We start from the raw sequence: 24418 nt of genomic DNA on the forward strand, positions 1-24418 counted from the left end.
ACCCCCCCGCACCCCCCCCAAAAAAAAAAATATGGAAGAGTCCACCCCCCCCATACACCCCCCCACACTCCCCCGGGGAAGAGCTCCTGGAATAAAGCCCTGTGAAACGTGGCCACCTTCTGCCCTGGCGTGGCTACAGCACAGACATGGAGGCCGGGGGGGGGTGGGGGGGGATGGGGGGGGGCATCATGGCCGCCGTGAGCACGGGGAGGAAATGGCGCCCGTTGGGGTTGGTGGTTGTGGTGAGCGACTTGTGGCCATGTATGTTTGGTGCTGGTGGCCATGGTGGCAACCTCCAATCACCTATCTGGTGCTGGTGGCCATGGTGGCAACCTGCAACCACACCCCTGGTGCTGGTAGCCATGGTGGGACAAATGGCCACGTAAGTTTGTTGCTGGTGGCCATGGTGGCAACTTCCCATCACACCCCTGGTGCTGGTGGCCATGGTGGACAACTCATGGCCACGTATGTTTGGTGCTGGTGGCCATGGTGGCAACCTCCAATCACCTATCTGGTGCTGGTGGCCATGGTGGCAACTTCTAACCACACCCTTGGTACTGGTGGCCGTGGTGGACAACTCATGGCCACGTATGTTTGGTGCTGGTGGCCATGGTGGCAATCACCTATCTGGTGCTGGTGGCCATGGTGGCAACCTGCAACCACACCCCTGATGCTGGTAGCCATGGTGGGACAAATGGCCACGTAAGTTTGTTGCTGGTGGCCATGGTGGCAACCTCCAATCTCATATCTGGTGCTGGTGGCCATGGTGGACAACTCATGGCCACATATCTTTGGTGATGGTGGCCATGGTGGCAACCTACAAGCAAATCTGGTGCTGGTGGCCACGGTGGCAACTTACAAGCACACCCCTGGTGCTGACAGGCTACACGTGTCCAGCTCTGGCAGACACATGTTGAGCTCTGGAGGACACGCGTGTCCAGGCCTGCAGCACACGTATGTCCAGGTGTGGCAAATCCAGCTGGCAATCCGTGGCCACACATGTCCAGCTCTGGAGAACACGCATCCAGGTCTGGAGGACACGTATGTCCAGGTCGGTAGAACACGTGTCCAAGTCTGTAGAACACGTGTCTAGATCTGGAGAACGTGTGTCCAAGTCTGGAGGAGACATGTCCAGTTCTGGAGGACATGTATGACCAGGTCTGGAGGACACGTGTGTCCAGGTCTGTAGAACACATGTCCAGGCCTAGAGGACATGTATGTCCAGGTCTGGAGGATGCGTGTCCAGATGTGGAGGACATGTGTGTATAGGTCAGTAGAACACGTGTCCAGATCTGTAAAACACGTGTGTCCGGGTCTGGAGGACACATATGTCCAGGTCAGTAGAACACATGTCCAGGTCAGTAGAACATGTGTGTCCAGGTCTGGAGGACATGTGTGTCCAGGTCAGTAGAACACGTGTCCAGATCTGTAAAACACGTGTGTCCAGGTCTGGAGGACATGTGTGTCCAGGTCAGTAGAACATGTGTCCTGGTCAGTAGAACATGTGTCCAGGTCTGTAGAACATGTGTCCAGATGTGGAGGACACGCGTGTCCAGGTCAGTAGAACATGTGTCCAGGTCAGTAGAACATCTGTGTCCAGGTCTGGAGGACACACGTGTCCAGGTCAGTAGAACACGTGTCCAGATCTGTAAAACACATGTGTCCGGGTCTGGAGGACACATATGTCCAGGTCAGTAGAACACATGTCCAGGTCAGTAGAACATGTGTGTCCAGGTCTGGAGGATACACGTGTCCAGGTCAGTAGAACACGTGTCCAGATCTGTAAAACACGTGTGTCCAGGTCTGGAGGACATGTGTGTCCAGGTCAGTAGAACATGTGTCCCGGTCAGTAGAACATGTGTGTCCAGGTCTGGAGGACACATGTGTCCAGGTCAGTAGAACACGTGTCCAGGTCTGGAGGCCACAAGAGGACACTCATATCCAAACCTGGTGGACACACGTGTGCAGCTCACGAGGTCACGGCTGGTGGCCACAACCAGCGCCCCGTGGTCCCACGTGTGTCCCCCCCCAACCATGCCCCCCCCTCCCCACATGCTGGTGTCCCCCCCACGGGGCACCCGGGGTTATCGTGGGCCGCGTGGAGTAAAGCAGGGAGCTGGCTCCTCCTGGGAGCGCGTGGGCGCCCTAATTGGCACCAATTAAGAGCTCGCTAACGAGGCGGCCGCTAACGAGGCCCCCCACCGAGAGAACCAGTTGGGCCAAGCCCACGAAGCCGCCAAGCCCTGTTTACACCATTTACACCCGGCGGGACTGCTTGGGATTTTCACAGTGGGGGGGCGGGGCGAGGGGGTGGGAAAGCTCCGCCCTTCCCAGATCCTGGCCACGCCCCCCTCCCCCCCCCGCAGGAAGTCCCGCCCCCGTGAGCGTGCAAGCGGCACAGGGTGGCAGCACCCTCTAGCGCGAGTGTGCACCCAGGGGTGTGCGCAGGGAGGTAAACGCGTGGTGTGGACATGTGTCAGGGACGTGTGGACATGTGTCGTGGACATGTGGACACAGATCATGGATGTGTGGACTTGTGTCACAAACATGTGGACGTGTGTCATGGACATGAGGACACGGCTTGAGGACATGTGGACACGTGTCATGGATGTGTGGACATGGATCATGGATGTGTGGACGTGTGACACAGGCATGTGGACATGTGTCATGGACATGAGGACATGGCTCGTGGACGTGTGGACACATCATGGACGTGTGGACGTGTGTCATGGACATGAGGATATGGCTCGAGGACATGTGGACACATGTCATGGATGTGTGGACATGGATCATGGATGTGTGGACGTGTGTCACAGATGTGGACGTGTGTCATGGACATGAGGACATGGCTCGTGGACGTGTGGACACATCATGGACGTGTGGACGTGTGTCACAAACATGTGGACACGTGTCTCATGGACATGAGGACATGGCTCGTGGATGTGTGGACACGTGTCATGGATGTGTGGACACAGATCATGGATGTGTGGACATGTGTCACAGACTTGTGGACATGTGTCGTGGACATGTGGACACAGATCATGGATGTGTGGACTTGTGTCACATACATGTGGATGTGTGTCATGGACATGAGGACATGGCTCGAGGACATGTGGACACGTGTCATGGATGTGTGGACATGGATCATGGATGTGTGGACGTGTGTCACAGGCATGTGGACGTGTGTCATGGATATGAGGACATGGCTCGTGGACGTGTGGACACATGTCATGGATGTGTGGGCGTGTGTTGTGGACATGTGGATGTGTGCCGTGGACATGTGGACGTGTGGAGACGTGTTTGTGTTGTGGACATGCAGATGTGTGTCATGGACATGTCGATGTGTGTCATGGATGTGCGGACACATGTTGTGGACGCGTGGACATGTGTGTCATGGGCATGCAGACATGTGTCATGGACACGTGGACATGTGCACATGTGTCATGGGTGTGTGCACATGTGTCATGGACGTGTGGACACGTGTCATGGATGTGTGGACGTCTGTTGTGGACATGTAGTTGTGTGTCATGGACATGGTGACGTGTTGTGGGCATGTGCACATGTGTCATAGACATGCGGACATGTCATGGACGTGTGGACATGTGGATGTGTGTCGTAGATGTGTGCACGTCATGGACACGCAGACATGTGTCATGGATGTGTGGACACATGTCAGCATGTGGTCATGTGTCATGATGTGCAGGCGTGTCACGGACGTGTTGACATGTGTCATGGACATGCAGACACATCATTGACATGTGGATGTGTGTTGTGGGCATGTGGACGTGTGTCATGGACATGTGGATGTGTCAGGCACATGCTGACATGTGTTGTGCACGTGTGCACTGTGTCATGGGGGTGTGGACACGTGTCGTGGGCGTGTGGATGCGTGTCATGGCCGTGTGGACGTGTGTTGTGGCCGTGTGGCCGTGTGTCGTGGGCATGTGGACAGGTGTCGTAGGGTGTGGATGTGCATTGTGGGTGTGTGGACACATGTCGTGGGTGTGTGGACACGTGTCATAGCCATGTGGACATGTGTCATGGCCGTGTGAACACATGTCATGGGTGTATGGACACGTGTCCTGGGCATGTGGACACGTGTCATGGGTGTATGGACATGTGTCCTGGGCATGTGGACATGTGTCATGGGCATGTGGACGTGTGTCATGGCTGTGTGGACACACGTCATGGGCGTGTGGATGTGTGTTGTGGTCATGTGGACGTGTGTCATGAGCATGTGGACACATGGCCTGGGTATGTGGATGCGTGTTGTAGGCGTGTGGATGTGTGTCATGGGCATGTGGATGCGTGTGGTGGTCATGTGGTCATGTGTCGTGGGCGTGTCCTGTCCCAGAGACGTGTACACACGTGTGCAACCACCCGGATGCGCCGTCAAAGCGCGGCAGAACCCCCTGCGACACCCTCGCCCTTTGCTCCCGCCCCCAGGGCCGGGCAGCCAATCGCGTGGGACCGCCTCCAGAGCTGACGGGCCAATCAGCTGCTCTTCAAATTCAGCCAGCCAATCAGGGTGCGCTGATGGCGTTTCCCTCCAACTCAACCAGCCAATGGCCAACGTTTCCCTCCAACTCAACCGGCCAATGGCCAACTTTTCCCTCCAACTCAACCAGCCAATGGCCAACGTTTCCCTCCAACTCAACTGGCCAATGGCCAACGTTTCCCTCCAACTCAACCAGCCAATGGCCAACGTTTCCCTCCAACTCAACCAGCCAATGGCCAACGTTTCCCTCCAACTCAACTGGCCAATGGCCAACGTTTCCCTCCAACTCAACTGGCCAATGGCCAACGTTTCCCTCCAACTCAACTGGCCAATGGCCAACGTTTCCTTCCAACTCAACCAATCACTGGCCAACGTTTCCCTCCAACTCAACTGGCCAATGGCGAACGTTTCCTTCCAACTCAACCAGCCAATGGCCAACGTTTCCTTCCAACTCAACTGGCCAATGGCCAACATTTCCTTCCAACTCGACCAGCCAATAGCCAATGTTTCCCTCCAACTCAACTGGCCAATGGCCAACGTTTCCCTCCAACTCAACCAATCATTGGCCAACGTTTCCCTCCAACTCAACCAGCCAATGGCCAACACATCCTTCCAACTCAACTGGCCAATGGCCAACGTTTCCCTCCAACTCAACTGGCCAATGGCCAACACATCCTTCCAACTCAACTGGCCAATGGCCAACATTTCCCTCCAACTCAACCAGCCAATCATCTTCCTCACCCTTCCAAAACCCCTCGACCAACCACCGCGGCCGTATCCCCACCTCCACCCGCCCAACCGCCTCCTCCTCCTCCTCCCCGCGGCGCCTCCGCCCATCTCCGTGCCGGCCAACGGCGCGCCGCGACCTCCCGTCACTCCTGACCAATCAACAACCTCCTCCTCCTCCTCCTCCACCACCCCCCCCCAGGCCCGGGCGGTGCCGTGGAAGCGTCGAGGGATTAGAGAAGGTGGCGACGAGGCGTCTTCGCGCCCGGGGTGGGACGAGCCGGGCCGGGCCCTGACGCCGTTATAAAACCATCGGGCGCCGCTCACGTGGGAGGGGCCGGGCGCGGCGCCGCCGCCACCGACCAGACGCGCCGGGGCCGGTTGGGACAGATTTTGGGTGGTTTTGGGTTTGGTTTTTTTTTTAATTTTTTTCTTCTTTTTATTTTTTTTTGGTGGCGTCGGGGTCGGCGGCGACGACGGGGGGTTTTTGGGGGGGTTTCTTTTTTTGGGCGGAGGGAGACGCCCCCAAGCACGAGGATTCGGAGCTCGAAGTGAAAGAGTTCGGCCGCGAAGGAGCGGGGAGGCCCCCGGCGGGGACCCGCCGAGAGGTTTGAGGGGGTTATGGGGGGGGGGGGGGGAGCCCCTTCTCAAGGGGTCGTGGGCCGGGGTCACCCCGGTCAGATGCTGCCCCGGGGCTCCTCCTCCAGGTTTACTCCATCCCTGTCCTCTGTCTGTCCCTTCTCCTCCAGGTTTACTCCATCCCTGGGTTCCATCTATCCCTTCTCCTGGTTTACACCATCCCCGGGCTCTCTCCATCCCCCTCCTCCAGGTTTACTCCATCTCTGGGCTCCATCTGTCCCTTCTTCTCCAGGTTTACACCATCCCTGGTCTCTGTCCTTCCCTCCTCCAGGTTTACTCCATCTCTGGGCTCCATCTGTCCCTTCTTCTCCAGGTTTACACCATCCCTGGTCTCTGTCCTTCCCTCCTCCAGGTTTACTCCATCTCTGGGTTCGATCCTTCCTTCCTCCTCCAGGTTTACTCCATCCCTGGGTTCCGTCCATCCCTTCTCCTGGTTTACACCATCCCCGGGCTCTCTCCATCCCCCTCCTCCAGGTTTACTCCATCTCTGGGCTCCGTCTGTCCCTTCTTCTCCAGGTTTACACCATCCCTGGTCTCTGTCCTTCCCTCCTCCAGGTTTACTCCATCTCTGGGCTCAATCCTTCCTTCCTCCTCCAGGTTTACTCCATCCCTGGGTTCTGTCTATCCCTTTTCCTGGTTTACACCATCCCTGGGCTCTCTCCATCCCCCTCCTCCAGGTTTACTCCATCTCTGGGCTCTGTCCTTCCTTCTCCAGGTTTACTCCATCCCTGTGCTCCGTCTGTCCATTCTTCTCCAGGTTTACTCCATCCCTGGGCTCTGTCCTTCCCTCCTCCAGGTTTACTCCATCTCTGGGCTCGATCCTTCCTTCCTTCTCCAGGTTTACTCCATCCCTGCGTTCTATCCATCCCCCCTCCTCCATGTTTGCTCCATCCCTGGGCTCACTCCATCCCCCCTCCTCCAGATTTACTCCATCCCTGGGATCCGTCCATCGCTTTTCCTGGTTTACACCATCCCTGGGTTCTATTCATCCCTCCTCCAGGTTTACATCATCCCTGGGCTCCGTCCTTCCTTCCTTCTCCAGGTTTACTCCATCCCTGACCTCCATCCTCCCTTCCCTTCTCTGTGTTTGCTCCATCCCTGGGCTCCGTCTGTCCCTTCTTCTCCAGGTTTACACCATCCCTGGTCTCTGTCCTTCCCTCCTCCAGGTTTACTCCATCTCTGGGCTCGATCCTTCCTTCCTCCTCCAGGTTTACTCCATCCCTGGGCTCCATCTGTCCCTCTTCTCCTGGTTTACTCCATCTCTGGGCTCGATCCTTCCTTCCTCCTCCAGGTTTACTCCATCCCTGGGCTCCATCTGTCCCTCTTCTCCTGGTTTACACCACCCCTGGGCTCTATCCATCCCCCTCCTCCAGGTTTACTCCATCCCTGGTCTCCATCCTTCCCTCCTCCAGGTTTACTCCATCTCTGGGCTCGATCCTTCCTTCCTCCTCCAGGTTTACTCCATCCCTGGGTTCTGTCCATCCCCCTCCTCCAGGTTTACACCACCCTTGGGCCCCATCCTTCCCTCCTCCTGGTTTGCTCCATCCCTGGGCTCTACTCATTCCTCTTCTCCAGGTTTACTCCATCTCGGGTCTCCCTCCTCCTCCTCCTTCTCCTCTGTGCTGGCCCCATTGCCCCCACCCCACACCCCTCCCTCCCTCCTCAGCCCCCCTTCCCCAGCCCCCCATCCTCATCCGGTCTCCCCACAGGGTCCTACCCCCCATATCCGTGGGTCCCACCCCCCATATCTGTGGGTCCCACCCCCTCCATTTGTGGGTACCACCCCCCATATCTGTGGGTCTCACCCCCTATATCCGTGGGTCCCTCCCCGTATACATTTAGGTCCCGCTCCCCATATCTGTAGGTCCCACCCCCCATATTTGTGGGTCCCACCCCTATATCTGTGGGTCCCACCTCCCATATCCACAGGTCCCACCCCCCATATCTGTGGGTCCCACCCCCCATATTTGTGGGTCTCACCCCCATATCGGTAGGTCCCACCCCCCATATCTGTGGGTATCACCCCCCATATCTGTGGGTCTTACCCCTCATATCCACAGGTCCCACCCCCCATATCTGTGGGTATCACCCCCCATATCCATGGGTCCCACACCCCATATCCATGGGGCCCCCCTCCCATGTCTGTGGGGAGCAGTGACCCGCGCCCATGGGCCCCATTTCCTTTATCCGTGGGGCCCACAGGGAGTGGTGACCCACACCCATGGGTGGCTCTGACCCATGGCCATGGGAACTGTGACCCACAGTCACGTGGAGCCTTGACCCACTTCCATGGGGCCCACAAACCTCCTCCGTGGGGAGCCCTGACCCATGGCTGTGGGGAACTGTGACCCACAGGGAACTGTGACTCATGGGGAGACCTGACCCACGGCTGTAGGGGACCATGACCCACGGGGAACAGTGACCCATGGCCATGGGGAACTGTGACCCACGGGGAGCCATGACCCACAGGAAACCATGAACCATGGCCATGGGGAATTGTGACCCACGGGGAACTCTGACCCACAGGAAACCATGACCCACAGCCATGGGGAACTGTGACCCACAGGGAACTGTGACCCACGGGGAGCCATGACCCATGGCCATGGGGAAATGTGACCCACAGGGAACCATGAACCATGGCCATGGAGACCTGTGACCCATGGGGAACTGTGACCCACAGCCATGAGGAGCCATGACCCATGGGGAACCGTGACCTACAGGGAACCGTGACCCACAGCCACAGGGAACTGTGACCCACAGGGAGCTGTGACCCATGGCCGTGGGGGACCATGACCCATGGGGAGCCATGACCCACGGCCATGGGGAATTGTGACCCACAGGGAACCATGACCCACAGCCATGGGGGACCATGACCCACAGGGAACCATGAAGGACCATGACCCACAGAGAACCGTGACCCACAGGAAACCATGACCCATGGCCGTGGTGGACCATGACCCATGGGGAACCATGACCCATAGCCATGGGGAGCCATGACCCACAGGGAACTGTGACCCACGGCCATTGGGGACCATGACCCATGGGGACCCCTGACCCACAGGGAACCATGACCCCCAGCCATGGGGGACCATGACCCACAGGGAACCATGAAGGACCATGACCCATGGGGACCCCTGACCCACAGGGAACCATGACCCCCAGCCATGGGGGACCATGACCCACAGGGAACCATGAAGGACCATGACCCATGGGGACCCCTGACCCACAGGGAACCATGACCCCCAGCCATGGGGGACCATGACCCACAGGGAACCATGAAGGACCATGACCCATGGGGACCCCTGACCCACAGGGAACCATGACCCCCAGCCATGGGGGACCATGACCCGCAGGGAACCATGAAGGACCATGACCCATGGGGAACCACGACCCACAGCCACGGGCGCCTCCCACCCACAGCCTCGAAGAACCATAACCCCCAGCCATGGGGCAACCGCGACCCACAGCTCCGGGGGCCGCGACCCACAGCCCTGGCCCGGGGGAGGCATCCGAGGGCAGCGTGAGGTGCTGGGAGGTCAATCGCCTCAAGCCAAGGAGGGGGAGGCGGAGGAGTTGGTGGAGCCCGTAATTAGGAGCCTCATTAACGATGACTCTGTTGATTGCCGCCGTGGCACCGGAGGGGGGGGGGGGTGATGACGTCACCGTTGCAAAAGCACGATGACGGGGCGAATCGGGCAGCAGCTGGGCGGAGGGGACAGAGGAGGGGCCCCCGCCACACCCGCGTGGACCCCAAAATGGTGTAGAGTTACCGCAACCCCCCCCACACCCCCCCAAAAAAAAGGAAAAAAACTACATGGAGGTGCCACGACGCCCCCCAAGAACCATCTCAGCTTCTCCCCGGGGTGTGGGGCAGAGGGTGCAGGTGAAGCCCTGAAGGGCCAAACCCCCAGTGTGGCACTAACGCCTCTGCCCCACAGCGGCCACGGCGATGGAGTTACGAGCCACGGTGGCCCCCAGGCTCTGGGGCACCGTGAAGCTGCTGGGAACGCTGGTCCTGGTGGCATCCACGGGTGAGTGGAGGGGTGGAGGGGGCGCGCGGCCACGCGCGTGGTGGCGCTAACACGTGTGTGACGTGTGCGTGTGTCCCCTCCGCCACGTCCCTCCTCCCTCGCAGCGTCCTCGGTGGCCGGTGAAAACCGCGTGGTGGGGGGCATGGACTGCCAGCCCCACTCGCAGCCGTGGCAAGTGGCCATCCTGGACATGTACAAGCTCTACTGCGGCGGCGTCCTGGTGGCCAGGCAGTGGGTGGTGACGGCGGCCCACTGCACCACGCCGGGGTAAGGGGGCGACAGCGCGCGGGGCGTGGGCTCGACGGGGCCCTCGTGACCCACCGCGGGTGGGCGACCCAACCTCCCCCCCAGCTTGCCGTGGCCTGTCATGGCCTCTGTGGGCCACACGTGTCCTCTTGTGGTCGCATGGAGGGCATGGACACGACCTGTGGTCTACATGTGTCATGCTGGGGGGGGGCTCCATGTGTGTCACGCGTGTCCGCGGACCCACACAGGGGACCATGACGTGTCCCACACGTGTCCTGGATATGCTGTAGACACCTTGACCGGTCACGTGGGCTGTGACATGTCCCACATGTATCCTCTCGTGGTCACACGGAGGTCATGACCATGCTGTGGTCTCTGTGGTCTACACGTGTCATGGCTACGGGGGCTCCATGTGTGTCACGCATGTCCACGGTGTCACACGTGGGCTGTGACATGTCCCACATGTGTCCTGGACATGTTGTAGACTCCATGTGCCACACGTGGGTCATGACATGTCCCATATGTGTCCTCTTGTGGTCACATGGAGGTCATGGCCATGACCTGTGGTCTACACGTGTCATGGCCATGGGGGGCTCCATGTATGTCACGCATGTCCACGGCCCCACACAGGGACTGTGACATGTCCCACACATGTCCTGGACATGCTGTAGACCCCATGTGCCACACGTGGGCTGTGAAGTGTCCACACGTGTCCTCATGTGGTTGCATGGAGGTCATGGCCATGACCTGTGGTCTACATGTGTCATGGCTATGGGGGGCTCCATGTGTGTCACGTGTGGCCACGGTGCCACATGGGGACTGTGACATGTCCCACACATGTTCTGGGTATGGTGTGGACCCCATGTGCCACACGTGGGCCATGATGTGTCCCACATGTGTCCTCTCATGGTCACATGGAGGTCATGATCATGCTGTGGTCTCTGTGGTCTACACGTGTCATGGCTATGGGGGGCTTCACATGTGCCATGCATGTCCATGGTCCCACACGGGGACCGTGACGTGTCCCACACGTGTCCTGGACATGTTGTAGACCCCATGTGCCACATGTGGGCAGTGATGTGTCCCACACGTGTCTTCTCATGGTCACATGGAGGTCATGGCCATGACCTGTGGTCTACACGTGTCACGGCTGTGGGGGTCTCCACGTGTCATGCGTGTCCACAGTCCCAATGGGGGCCATGACGTGTCCTACACGTGTCCTGGCCATGCTGTGGACTCAGTGTGCCACACATGGGCCATGACATGTCCCACACATGTCCTGGCCACGCCGCAGACTCCATGTCCCATGTGTGGCCCACGCCATGTCCCACCCGTGTCCTGGCCATGGTGTCCCACCACATGCCACGGCTGCGCCCTGGTCTCCACATCCCATTCACGGGCTGGGCCATGTCCCACCCGTGTCCTGGCCACATCCCACGTGTGTCCCGGCCATGCCACGTCCCGTAGGACCCATGGCCACATCCCCACATCCCATACATGGGCCAGACTGTTGGTGCCCTACACGTCCCAGCCCCACCGTGCCCCACAAGTCCAGTGGCCACACCGTGGCCTCCAAGCCCCACCCATGGGCCACAGTCTTGTGGCCATAGCCACCCCTCCACATGTCCCTGCGTGTCGTAGGATCACCAGCACCCACCTGGGCAAGCACAACCTCTACACCCGCGAGTGGGGCGAGGTGCAGAAGATGGTGCAGAAGTTCGTGCCCCACCCCAACTACAACCCCACCACCAAGGACAACGACATCATGTTGATGAAGCTCCTGACGCCCGTCACCCTCAACAACAGGATCCAGCCCATCCCCGTGGCCTCCTGCCTCCCAGAGCCCGGCACCACCTGCGTCACCTCGGGATGGGGGGCCACCACCTCCCCAGAAGGTACCCAGTACCCGTGGCCTCTTTTGGAGGTCTGGGTCATCTCTTGAAGGTCTGGGTCCCCTTCTGGAGGTCTAAGACTCCTCCTGGAGGTCTGGGTCTTCTCCTGGAGGTCTGAGTCCCCTTCTGGAGGTCTGAGCCTCCTCCTGGAGGTCTGGGTCATCTCCTGGAGGTCTGGACCTCCAGGTCTGAGCCTTCTCCTGAAGGTCTGGGTCCTGTCCTGGAGGTCTGGGTCCCCTTCTGGAAGTCTGAGTCTCCTCCTGGAGCTCTGGGTCCCCTCCTGGAGCTCTGGGTCATCTCCTGGAGATCTGGATCCTCTCCTGAAGGTCTGAGACTCCTCTTGGAGGTTTGGGTCTTCTCCCAATGGTTTGGGTCATCTCCTGGAGGTCTGGGTCTTCTCCTGGAGGTCTGGGTCCCCTTCTGGAGATCTGAGCCTCCTCCTGGAGGTCTGGATCCCCTCCTGGAGCTCTGGGTCATCTCCTGGAGATCTGGGTCCTCTCCTGAAGGTCTGAGACTCCTCCTGGAGGTTTGGGTCTTCTCATGAAGGTCTGGGTCATCTCCTGGAGGTCTGGGTCTTCTCCTGGAGGTCTGGGTCATCTCCTGGAGGTCTGGGTCTTCTCCTGGAGGGCTGGGTTTTCCCCCCGGACATCTGGGTGATCTCCTTGGCACCTCGGTCCTCTCATGAGGGCCTGGGTCTTCTCCTCAACACCTGGGTCCCGTCCCAGAGGCCTGAGTCTTCTCCTGAGCACCCAAGTCCCCTCCTACGTCCTCTCCTGGACACCTGGGTCCCTCCTGGAGACCTGGGTCCTCTCCTAAGAAATGGGAACAAAAAGGGGCAGCAGAGGAGGGAAGGGAAGGAAATAACATGAAATTAGGTTAATTCATACCAAATATGATGAAAAGAAACAAGCAGGAATACCCTAAAAATCACATAAAATCCTAGAAATCGAATGTTGGATGAAATGAGAAATTAACAGGACGGGGTTTGATAACAGAAAGGAAACAAGGGAAAGGGAGGGGGGGATAAGATAAAGCTGGTGAAAAACAGATAAATTAAGTGAAAGAAAATTCGTTAAGTAGAACAGGAGGGAGCAGGAAGAAATGAGAATAAATGAAGTGAAATAGTACGGAGGATAAAATTAAATTAAACCTTAAGTATTACAGAGAGTGAAATTAAAATTAAAACTTGAGTGAAATAGAAGATTTAAAATTAAAAATTGTTGAATAAAATTAAAATTTAAAAAGTGAAAGAGTACGGAGGATAAAATTAAAATTAAAAATTGTTGAATACAATTAAAATTTAAAAAGTGAAATAATACGGAGGATAAAATTAAAGATTGTTGAATAAAATTAAAATTTAAAAAGTGAAATAGTGCGGAGGATAAAATTAAAAATAAAAAATGTTGAATAAAATTAAAATTAAAACTTAAGTGAAAGAATACAGAGGATAAAATTAAAATTAAAAATTTTTGAATACAATTAAAATTTTTAAAAGTGAAATAGTGCGGAGGATAAAATTAAAACTGTTGAATAAAATTAAAATTTAAAAAGTGAAAGAGTACGGAGGATAAAATTAAAATTAAAAATTGTTGAATACAATTAAAATTTAAAAAGTGAAAGAGTACGGAGGATAAAATTAAAATTAAAAATTGTTGAATACAATTAAAATTTAAAAAGTGAAAGAGTACAGAGGATAAAATTAAAATTTAAAAATGTTGAATAAAATTAAACTTTAAAAAGTGAAATAATACGGAGGATAAAATTAAAAATTGTTGAATAAAATTAAAATTTAAAAAGTGAAATAGTGCGGAGGATAAAATTAAAATTAAAAGTTGTTCAATACAATTAAAATTAAAATTTAAGTGAAAGAACACAGAGGATAAAATTAAAATTTTAAAACCCCCAGAAGACAAAAAGTGGTTAAAATGGGATAAACCAGCAATATCCTAAAATTAAATTCGAGGAAATGAAAGAAAAAATGTACGAAAGGGAAATAAGACAGAATTTAGGAGAAGACACCCCAAAAAAAGACCCAATTTCCAGAGTTTCCTTATTCCGCCCCAGAAATCCCCCGGGGAGGACATTTCCCCCCCCCCCAATAGGCTGTGTCTCCACTGGTGACTTTCTCATTGAAAACGCCCCAAATCGCTCATTTTTCACCCCAAAACCCAACTGGAGACACTTCTGCGGGGCGGAGCGGGTGGAGTTGATGGGTTTTTTGGGGGGGGGGGTGTGAATTTCTGCCGGTTGCCGGGTCGATCGCTCTGGTTTCTTTCTTCCCCCCCCCACCCCTCTCCGTGTCCCGGCTCAGTCACTTACCCGGACGTCTTGCAGTGCGTCAACGTCACCATCTTCTCGTCGGCCGAGTGTCACCGGTTGTACCCCGGTTCCATCACCGACAACATGTTGTGCGCCGGGAGCCTCCAAGGCGGTAGGGACTCCTGCCAGGTACGGCAAAACATCCCTCTCGGCCATGGCCGCCTCTTCGCCAAGGGGGGGGGGGGGCCTTGGGTGTCCTTTTGGCAACAAAACGGGGTCTTCCACTCTTGGCCAACCTCATTATGAAGCCAATGAGGGGTGGCCAACGCAAGGATGGTCTTCAAGTAAAGGTTGGGTGACTCATTCGCAGTTGGTCAACTCAAGAGGAGTTGGGTAACCCAGTGTTGGTTCTTCAACCCAACAAGGGTTGGCCAACTCATTCATAGTTGGCCAACTGAAGAAGAGTCAGCCATCCCAAGAGGAGTTGAATAACTTGGTGTTGGTTCTTTGGTCCATCAGGGGTTGGCCAACTCATTCATAGTTGGCCAACTCAAGAAGAGTTGGTCAACCTGAGAGGAGTTGAGTAACCCAGTGTTGGTTCTTCAACCCAACAAGGGTTGGCCAACTCATTCATAGTTGGCCAACTGAAGAAGAGTCAGCCATCCCAAGAGGAGTTGAATAACTTGGTGTTGGTTCTTTGGTCCATCAAGGGTTGGCCAATTCATTCATAGTTGGCCAACTCAAGAAGAGTTGGTCAACCTGAGAGGAGTTGAGTAACCCAGTGTTGGTTCTTCAACCCAACAAGGGTTGGCCAACTCATTCATAGTTGGCCAACTGAAGAAGAGTCAGCCATCCCAAGAGGAGTTGAATAACTTGGTGTTGGTTCTTTGGTCCATCAAGGGTTGGCCAATTCATTCATAGTTGGCCAACTCAAGAAGAGTTGGTCAACCTGAGAGGAGTTGAGTAACCCAGTGTTGGTTCTTCAACCCAACAAGGGTTGGCCAATGCAAGTAGAATTGGCCAATTCAAGAACACCTGGCCAATCCAAGAGGAGTTGAATAACTTGGTGCTGGTTCTTCAACCCAACAAGTGTTGGCCAACTCATTCATAGTTGGCCAACTCAAGAAGTGTCGGCCAACTCAAGAGCAGGGGGTAACCCAATGTTACTTCTTTGGCCCAACAAGGGTTGGCCAACTCATTCATAGTTGGCCAACTCAAGAAGAGCCAGTCAACCCAAGAGTTGAAGAACCTCATGTTGGTTCTTCAACCCAACAGGGGTTGGTCAAATCATTTATAGTTGGCCAACCCAAGAATAGTTGAGTAACCCAGTGTTGATTCGTCAACCCATCAAGGGTTGGCCAACTCATTCACTGTTGGCCAACTCAAGAACATCCAGCCAACCCAAGAGGAGTTGAATAACACTTGTTGGGTTGAAGAATCTCCCTCTTCAACCCAGCAAGGGTTGGACAACCCATGGATGATTTTCAACCCAACAAGATTTGGCCAACCCATTCATAGTTGGCCAACTCAGGAAGAGCCGGTCAACCTAAGAGGAGTTGAATAACACTTGTTGGGTTGAAGAATTTCCCTCTTCAACCCAGCAAGGGTTGGCCAACTCAAGGATGTTCTTCAACCCAACAGGACTGACCAACTCATTCATAGTTGGCCAACTCAAGAAGAGCTGGTCAATCCAAGAGGAGTTGAAGAACTTGATGTTGGTTCTTCAATCCATCAAGGGTTGGCCAACTCAGGAACATCCGGCCAACCCAAGAGGAGTTGAATAACCCTTGTTGGGTTGAAAGATCTCCTTCTTCAACCCAATAAGGCTTGGCCAACCCAAAGATGTCACCCAACCCAACGAGACCTAACAACAGTGCCTCAAGCCACAAAGAGTTGCCCAACCCAAGAGGTTGACCCCCTCCGTCTTTCCGTAGGGCGACTCTGGAGGCCCTTTGGTTTGCAACAGGACCCTCCAAGGCATCGTGTCGTGGGGCATGGAGAAGTGTGGCCAACCCAAGAGACCCGGGGTCTACACCAAGGTCTGTAGATACGCCCAGTGGATCCAGAAGACCATGGAGGACAACCAGTGACACACCGGCAACCTCCAAACGTCCAGAGAGATGGGACGGGGGGGGGGGGAGGGTGAGGGGAAGGAAGGTTGGAGGCCCACGGCTGGGCTACCACTGGCCCAACGGAGGCTGCGGCGAGGTGGTGGCCAAGGTCACCGGGTGAAGCTGGTGAGAGGGTGGGTGGGATGACACGAGTAATTAAAACGTTGTGATGTTTGGTGGGAAATTTGGTCCTTTCAAGCTCCCTCCTGCCAAAAAATTCGATTTCAAGGTCAAGCCCAGACATCTCCTCTCCTCCAGGGTCATCCACAAGCCCCGTGGCCACTCCTGGCCACGGGGCTTCGTTTTGAGGTCACATCCTTCCCACCATGCCCCACATTTGGGGCTTTCCCCGAGAAGTTGGTTTGATTGGAAGAGAAACGGCGTTTTCCCGCCTGTCGTCTCGCAAGGACCAAGTCACGTGGTTGCGGTGGCGCCGAGGACGCGGGACGCTGGTGGATGAGTCCTCCAACCCAACTGGAGTTGGTCAACTCAACCAGGGTAACCCACCAAAGCCGGTTGCCCAACTCCATCGCTGGTGGCCAACAATGGCTGAGCCACCAGGAGATGCCCAATGGGAGTGAAGAAGCCAACGAGCTTCAACCAATGTGACAAGGGTCACCCAATCGATGAGGGTCACCCAATCAATGATGGTTGGCCAAGCCAAAAGACTTGGTCATGTCAATGAGGATCAGCCAACCAATGATGGTTGGTCAACTCAAGGGAGTTTGTCATGTCCCTGAGGGTCAGCCAACCAATGATTGTTGGTCAAGCCAACAAGGGTTGGTCAAGCTGGCGATGGTTGGGTAACCCAAGGGGTTGGTCAACCCAATGAGAGTCACCCAACCAATGATGGTTGGTCAAACCAAAAGTCTTGGTCATGTCAATGAGGATCAGCCAACCAATGATGGTTGGCCAACTCAAGGGAGTTGGTCATGTCAATGAGGGTCAGCCAACCAATGATGGTTGGCCAACCCACCAGGAGTCAGCCAAGCTGGTGATGGTTGGCCAACTGGTCAACCCAATGAGGATACCCAACCAATGATGGTTGACAAACCCAAGGGAGTTGGTCAACCCAATGAGGGTCACCCAATCCACGATGGTTGGCCAACTCAAGGGAGTTGGTCGTGTCCATGAGGGTCAGCCAACCAATGATGGTTGGTCAACCCAATGAGGGTCACCCAATCAATGATGCTTGGCCAACTCAAGGGAGTTGGTCATGTCAATGAGGGTCAGCCAACCAATGATGGTTGGCCAACCCACCAGGAGTCAGCCAAGCTGGTGATGGTTGGCCAACTGGTCAACCCAATGAGGATACCCAACCAATGATGGTTGGCCAACCCAAGGGAGCTGATCATGCTAATGAGGGTCACCCAACACGATTGGTTGAGCACTTCCCAAGCCCCACCCACCTCAGGTAGAGGAAACACCATTGGCTGGGCTCTTCCCAAGTCCCACCCACCCCGAATTGGGGCCACACGATTGGTTGGGCTCTTCCCAAGCCCCACCCACCTCAGGTAGAGGAAACACCATTGGTTGGGCTCTTCCCAAGTCCCACCCACCACGACTTGAGGCCACACGATTGGTTGGGCTCTTCCCAAGCCCCGCCCCCCCAAACGGGAGCCACGCCATTGGTTGGGCATCCTGCCTGAGGGCGTGTCACCTCCCCCCCCCGTGGGGCGTGGCTGCCACCAGCACCAGCCAATCACCAGTGGCGGGGCCCGATCCGGGCAACGAGGCTGTTTTGTTCCTTTGATTATGGCCCTAAAATCGTTAAGCCTGTAATTAGCGTTAACGAGCCGAGGCCCGGCCCGTCACGTGACCTCCGCGCCCCCGCCACGCCCAGGGCGCGGTTGTTGTCCCGCCGCGTCGGGGGGCGGGGCTTCCTTAATCCCGCGTTAATCCGCCAGGAGGCGGGCGGGGGGGGCAGGGGGACACCCCGCCCCACGTCACCCCAGAGACGCTGTAGGGGACCCAATTTGACCCATAGGGACCCATTCCACCCCATAGATGCTGTAGGGGACCCACATCACCCCATAGATACTATAGGGACCCACGTCACCCCATAGGTACCATAGGGGACCCACATCACCCCATAGATACTGTAGGGGACCCGCATCACCCCATAGGTACCGTAGGGGACCCACGTCACCCCATAGATACCGTAGGGGACCCACGTCACCCCATAGGTACTGTAGGGACCCACATGACCCCATAGACTCTGTAGGGGACCCAATTTGACCCATAGGGACCCATTTCACCCCATAGATGCTGTAGGGGACCCAGACATCCAGGCTGCCCCACGTCACCCCATAGATACCGTAGGGGACCCACTGTGCCCCACAGATACCATAGGGGATCCCCTTCACCCCATAGATACCGTAGGGGACCCACTGTGCCCCACAGATACCATAGGGGACCCCCTTCACCCCATAGATACCGTAGGGGACCCACTGTGCCCCACAGATACCATAGGGCCCTGCTTCACCCCATAGATACCGTAGGGGACCCACTGTGACCCATAGATACCGTAGGGGACCCCCTTCACCCCATAGATTCTGTAGGGGCCCCCCTTTCTCTGCCCCCCAGCCCCCCCCTCGCCGTGGGGCGGGGGGTGGGGTGTGAACGTGGCACCTGCCACGAGCAAACACGGCAGGGGGGGGAGGGGGAGGGGGGCGTCTAACGAGGCCTCGTTAATAATTAACACGGAGCTTTGATAATGGGGGACACCCAACCCCCCCCCCCTACAGTGCACCCGCCCCCCCCCCGGGCCCCCCTCCCCCGTCATGGCGGCCCCCTGCGGCCTCCTCCTCCTCCTCTTCCTCCTCCCGGCGCTGGTGACCCCCGGTGAGGGGTGGGGGGGGTGGGGGGGGTGTCGGGGGGGTCCCGGGGGTGTCCAGAGGGGGGACAAGGGGGTCTGGGGGGTTCCCAAGGTGGGGGGGTGAGGGGGAGGTCCATGGGGGGGGGTCCCTGAGGTGTCCAGGGGGGAAAAAAGGGGGTCTGGGGGGTCACCAGGGTGGGGGTGAGGGTGCAGGGGGGGCCCTGGGGGGCCCAGGAGGGTTCCCAAGGTGGGGGGGGGGGGGATCCGGGGGGGGCCTGGGGGCGTCAAGGGTGTCGGGGGGTGTCCCCAGGGTGGGGGTAGGGGTGCAGGGGTGGTCCCTGGGTGTCCAGGGGGGACACAAGGGGGTCTGGGGGGGTCCCCAGGGTGGGGGTGAGGGTGCAGGGGGGGGCCCTGGGGAGCCAAGGGTGGGGATGGGGGTGCGGGGGGGTCCCCAAGGTGGGGGTGAAGGTGCGGGGGGGGGGCTCTGGGGTGTGCAGGGGCGGGGGTGTCCCCCAAGGTGGGGGGGGGGGGTGCAGGGGGGCCCCTGTGGGTGCTGCTGGGAGGGGAGGAGCTGGGGGGGGGGTTTCCCAGTAGCCCCCAACATCCCCCCCCTCGCCCCCCCCTCGCCCCCCCCAGGCTGGCCATGGGGCGAGCGGATCTTGGGGGGCAGCGAGTGCCCCACATGGGCCCACCCCGGCCTCGTCCTCCTCTTCTACTTCGACCAGCCCCAGTGCGGGGGGGCCCTGCTCAGCACCCAGTGGGTGCTCACGGCCGCCCACTGCCAGACCAGGTCGGGGGGGGGCACTGGGAGGGGAACTGGGGGCACTGGGAAGGGGACTGGGAGTACTGGGAGGGGGACTGGGGACACTGGGAGGGGAACTGGGGGCACTGGGAAGGGGACTGGGAGTACTGGGAGGCACTGGGGGGGGACTGGTAACACTGGGAGGGGAACTGGGGGCACTGGGAAGGGGACTGGGAGTACTGGGAGGCAGACTGGGGACACTGGGAGGGGAACTGGGGGCACTGGGAAGGGGACTGGGAGTACTGGGAGGCACTGGGAGGGGGACTGGGGACACTGGGAGGGGAACTGGGGGCACTGGAAAGGGGACTGGGAGTACTGGGAGGGGGACTGGGGACACTGGGAGGGGAACTGGGGGCACTGGGAAGGGGACTGGGAGTACTGCGAGGCACTGGGAGGGGGACTGGGGACACTGGGAGGGGAACTGGGGGCACTGGAAAGGGGACTGGGAGTACTGGGAGGGGGACTGGGGACACTGGGAGGGGAACTGGGGGCACTGGAAAGGGGACTGGGAGTACTGGGAGGCACTGGGGGGGGACTGGTAACACTGGGAGGGGAACTGGGGGCACTGGGAAGGGGACTGGGAGTACTGGGAGGCAGACTGGGGACACTGGGAGGGGAACTGGGGGCACTGGGAAGGGGACTGGGAGTACTGGGAGGCACTGGGAGGGGAACTGGGGTCACTGGGAAGTGGACTGGGGGCACTGGGAGACACTGGGAGGAGGACTGGGGGCACTGGTAGGGGAATTGGGGGCACTAGGAATGGGATTGGGGGCACTGGGAGGGGAACTGGGGGCACTGGGAAGGGGACTGGGAGTACTGGGAGGCACTGGGAGGGGGACTGGGAACACTGGGAGGAGACTGAGGGCATGGGAGGGGAAGTGAGGCACTGGGAGGCACTGGGAGGGGGACTGGGGGCACTGGGAGGGGAATTGTGGGTGTTGGGAATGGGATTGAGGGCACTGGGAAGCACGGGGAGGGGAACTGGGGGCACTGGGAGGGGGACTGAGGCACTGGGAGGTGAATTGGAGGTGCTGGGAATGGGACTGGGAGCACTGGGAGAGGCACTGGGAGACTCTGGGAGGGGCACTGGGGCTCTTGGGTGTGAACTGGGAGCACTGGGAGCCCTGGTCAGCGCCCAGCGGGTGCTCACGGCCACCCACTGGTGGGTGTTTCTGGGGGGCACTGGGAGAGCTTCCAGGAAGCACTGGGAGGAACTGGGAGGGCAACTGGGAAGACTGGGAGGGGAACTGGGAAGAACTGGGAAGAACTGGGTCATCATGACCTGGACCCCATCCCACCATGGCCACGCCCACCATGACCACGTCCCCCATGTCCTTCCATGGCCACGCCCACCATGACCGTGGCCACCATGGCCATGTCAACCATGGCCACGCCCACCAAGACCACGTCCCCCATGTCCTTCCATGGCCACGCCCACCATGATTTGTGTCCCACCATGGCCACACCCACCATGACCATGTCCCACCACCACGGCCACGCCCACCATGACCGTGTCCCACATGACCGTGTCCCACCATGGCCACGCCCACCATGACCGTGTCCCACATGACCGTGTCCCACCATGGCCATGGCCACCATGACCGTGTCTTTCCATGGCCACACCCACCATGGCCACACCCACCATGACCATGTCCCACCATGACCACACCCACCATGACCGTGTCCCACCATGGCCACGCCCACCACGCCCACATCCCCCACCCAATACCATGCCCCCCCCCCCCAGTGCCACGCCCCTCCCGTGTCCCCCAGCCACATCCAGGTGCGGGCGGGGGAGCACAGCCTGGCCGGGCTGACGGGGGAGGAGCAATTCGCCACAGCCGTGGCCACCGTGGTCCACCCGGACTACGAAAGCGTGGATGGGGCCACCTCCTACGCCCATGACCTGATGCTGCTGCGGGTGGAGCCCCCCTTCACCATCACCCCCTTCGTCCGTCCCGTGGCCTTACCCAGAAGCCCCCTGGCCACTGGCACCAACTGCACCGTCATGGGGTGGGGCACCACCACCAGCCCCCAAGGTACCAGGGGGGGACACGGGAGGGTGGGGTGGTGGCCTCTCCATGGAGAAAGGACCCAACTGACCATGGGATGGTCACTCAATGGTGTTGGGTTGGGTGGTGGCATCTCCATGGAGAAGGGACCCGGGTGACCATGGGATGGTCACTCAATGGTGTTGGGTTGGGTGGTGGCATCTCCATGGAGAAGGGACCCAGGTGACCACAGGATGGTCACCTCAATGGTGTTGGGTTGGGTGGTGGCATCTCCATGGAGAAGGGACCTGGGTGACCACGGGACGGTCACCTCAACACCCGTTGGGTTGGGTGGTGGCATCCAGTGGCCGGGACTCTGTGTCCTGGCCCGGGTTGGCCACGTGTGTCCCCTCCCCCCCACCCCCAGAGTCCCTCCCCGACACCCCCCAGTGCGTCAACGTCACGGCGGTGGGTGACGCCGAGTGCCGGCGCGTCTACGGCACCAAGGTCACCCAGGACATGTTGTGCGCCGGCGCGGCGGCGGGGGGCAAGGACTCCTGCCAGGTACCGCCAGCTCCCCGTGTCCCCTCCCCATGTCCCCGTGTCCCCATGTCCCCACAGCCCCATGGCCCCTCCCCACGGCCCTTTGGTCACCCCTTGGCCCATTGGCTTTGGGATGTGGCCGTGTCCTTGTGTCCCACCACCTTGTCCCCACGTCCCACCTTGTCCCCGTGTCCCACCTTGTCCCTGTGTCCCACCTTGTCCCCACGTCCCACCTTGTCCCTGTGTCCCACCACCTCATCCCTGTGTCCCACCATGTCCCTGTCCCCCACCACCTCATTCCACATCCCATCACCTTGTCCCCACGTCCCACCTTGTCCCCATGTCCCATCACCTTCTTCCTGGGTCCCATCATCTTGTCCCCGTGTCCCACCACCTCATCCCTGTGTCCCATCACATTGTCCCCACGTCCTACCTGTCCCTGTGTCCCACCACCTTGTCCCCGTATCCCACCTCGTCCCCATGTCCCATCACTTTGTCCCCATGTCTCACCTTGTCCCCACGTCCCACCTTGTCCCCGTGTCCCACCACTTCATCCCTGTGTCCCACCACCTCGTCCCTGTGTCCCACCTTTTCCCCGTGTCCCACCTTGTCCCTGTGTCCCACCACCTCATCCCTGTGTCCCACCACTTCATCCCTGTGTCCCACCACCTCGTCCCTGTGTCCCACCTTGTCCCCGTGTCCCACCTTGTCCCCGCGTCCCACCTTCTCCCTGTGTCCCATCACCTCATCCCCGTGTCTCACCTTGTCCCCGTGTCCCACCTTGTCCCCGTGTCCCACCACTTCATCCCTGTGTCCCACCACCTTGTCCCTGTGTCCCACCTTGTCCCCGTGTCACACCACCTCATCCCTGTGTCCCACCACCTCGTCCCTGTGTCCCACCTTGTCCCCGTGTCCCACCTTGTCCCCGTGTCCCACCACCTCATCGCTGTGTCCCACCACCTTGTCCCCATGTCCCACCTTGTCCCCGTGTCCCACCACCTTTGCTCCCCTCATCCCCTGGCCTTCAAGACACGCCCACATCCCACGGCCACACCCTCATGCCCCATGGCCACCACCCCCCCTTCCCTGGCCACCTCGCTGCGCCCCGCATCTCCCAAGAGCAGCCACCCCAAGGTGGCCACGTGTTCCCCCTCCCTGGCCACCTCCCCCCCCACCCCGCGGTGTCCTCCTTGGCCGGGGATGGTGACCGTGGTCCTGTCATGGTCCCTTTTGTCTCCAGGGTGACTCGGGGGGTCCCCTCATCTGCAAGGGGGTCCTGCAGGGCATCGTCTCGTGGGGTGACCACCCCTGTGGGCAGCCGGGGAAACCCGGGGTCTACAGCCGGGTCTACAACTACCTCCCATGGATCCAGGAGACCATCGGGGAGGTCTGAGACCTCCTTGTCCCACCACGGACCCACCAACCCCACCACGGACCCACCAACCCCATGATGGGACCCACCAGTCCCATGATGGGACCCATCAACCCCACGATGGGACCCACCAACCCCACCATGGACCCACCAACCCCATGATGGGACCCACCAACCCCACCATGGACCCACCAACCCCATGATGGGACCCACCAACCCCACCATGGACCCACCAACCCCACGATGGGACCCACCAATCCCATGATGGGACCCACCAACCCCACCATGGACCCACCAACCCCATGATGGGACCCACCAACCCCACCATGGACCCACCAACCCCATGATGGGACCCACCAACCCCACCATGGACCCACCAACCCCATGATGGGACCCACCAACCCCACCATGGACCCACCAACCCCATGATGGGACCCACCAACCCCACCATGGACCCACCAATCCCATGATGGGACCCATCAGCCTCCCC

At 58.3% G+C, this 24418-nt stretch overlaps 2 protein-coding genes across 2 annotated transcripts; both read left to right on the forward strand.

The window, feature by feature from the left end:
- Window positions 1-9232: 9232 nt before the first annotated feature.
- LOC141938797 (kallikrein-14-like) lies at window positions 9233-16381 on the forward strand. Its single transcript, XM_074857800.1, has 6 exons — window positions 9233-9383; window positions 9457-9507; window positions 10020-10161; window positions 11782-12035; window positions 14344-14480; window positions 16226-16381. Exons 1-6 carry the CDS (start codon window positions 9233-9235, stop codon window positions 16379-16381), a joined length of 891 nt encoding a protein of 296 aa, XP_074713901.1.
- A 2804-nt stretch (window positions 16382-19185) lies between these two features.
- LOC141938798 (trypsin-like) lies at window positions 19186-23949 on the forward strand. Its single transcript, XM_074857801.1, has 5 exons — window positions 19186-19246; window positions 19857-20010; window positions 21796-22061; window positions 22441-22577; window positions 23797-23949. The coding sequence occupies exons 1-5, from the start codon at window positions 19186-19188 to the stop codon at window positions 23947-23949; spliced, it is 771 nt and encodes a 256-aa protein (XP_074713902.1).
- Window positions 23950-24418: the final 469 nt, after the last annotated feature.

This window comes from Strix uralensis, unplaced genomic scaffold, assembly GCF_047716275.1.
Source record: "Strix uralensis isolate ZFMK-TIS-50842 unplaced genomic scaffold, bStrUra1 scaffold_309, whole genome shotgun sequence".
NCBI lineage: Eukaryota > Metazoa > Chordata > Aves > Strigiformes > Strigidae > Strix > Strix uralensis.

Excerpts from the sequence above, each read along its gene's own strand:
- LOC141938798 (XM_074857801.1), top strand. The coding sequence starts at position 19,186 with ATGGCGGCCCCCTGCGGCCTCCTCCTCCTCCTCTTCCTCCTCCCGGCG. Across the intron at positions 19,247-19,856 it reads CCCGGCGCTGGTGACCCCCG|GCTGGCCATGGGGCGAGCGG; the intron begins GTGAGGGGTGGG and ends CGCCCCCCCCAG. Across the intron at positions 22,062-22,440 it reads CACCACCACCAGCCCCCAAG|AGTCCCTCCCCGACACCCCC; the intron begins GTACCAGGGGGG and ends CCCCACCCCCAG.
- LOC141938797 (XM_074857800.1), top strand. The coding sequence starts at position 9,233 with ATGACCCATGGGGAACCACGACCCACAGCCACGGGCGCCTCCCACCCA. Across the intron at positions 9,508-10,019 it reads CGCCGTGGCACCGGAGGGGG|ACCGCGTGGTGGGGGGCATG; the intron begins GGGGGGGTGATG and ends TGGCCGGTGAAA. Across the intron at positions 14,481-16,225 it reads GCGGTAGGGACTCCTGCCAG|GGCGACTCTGGAGGCCCTTT; the intron begins GTACGGCAAAAC and ends GTCTTTCCGTAG.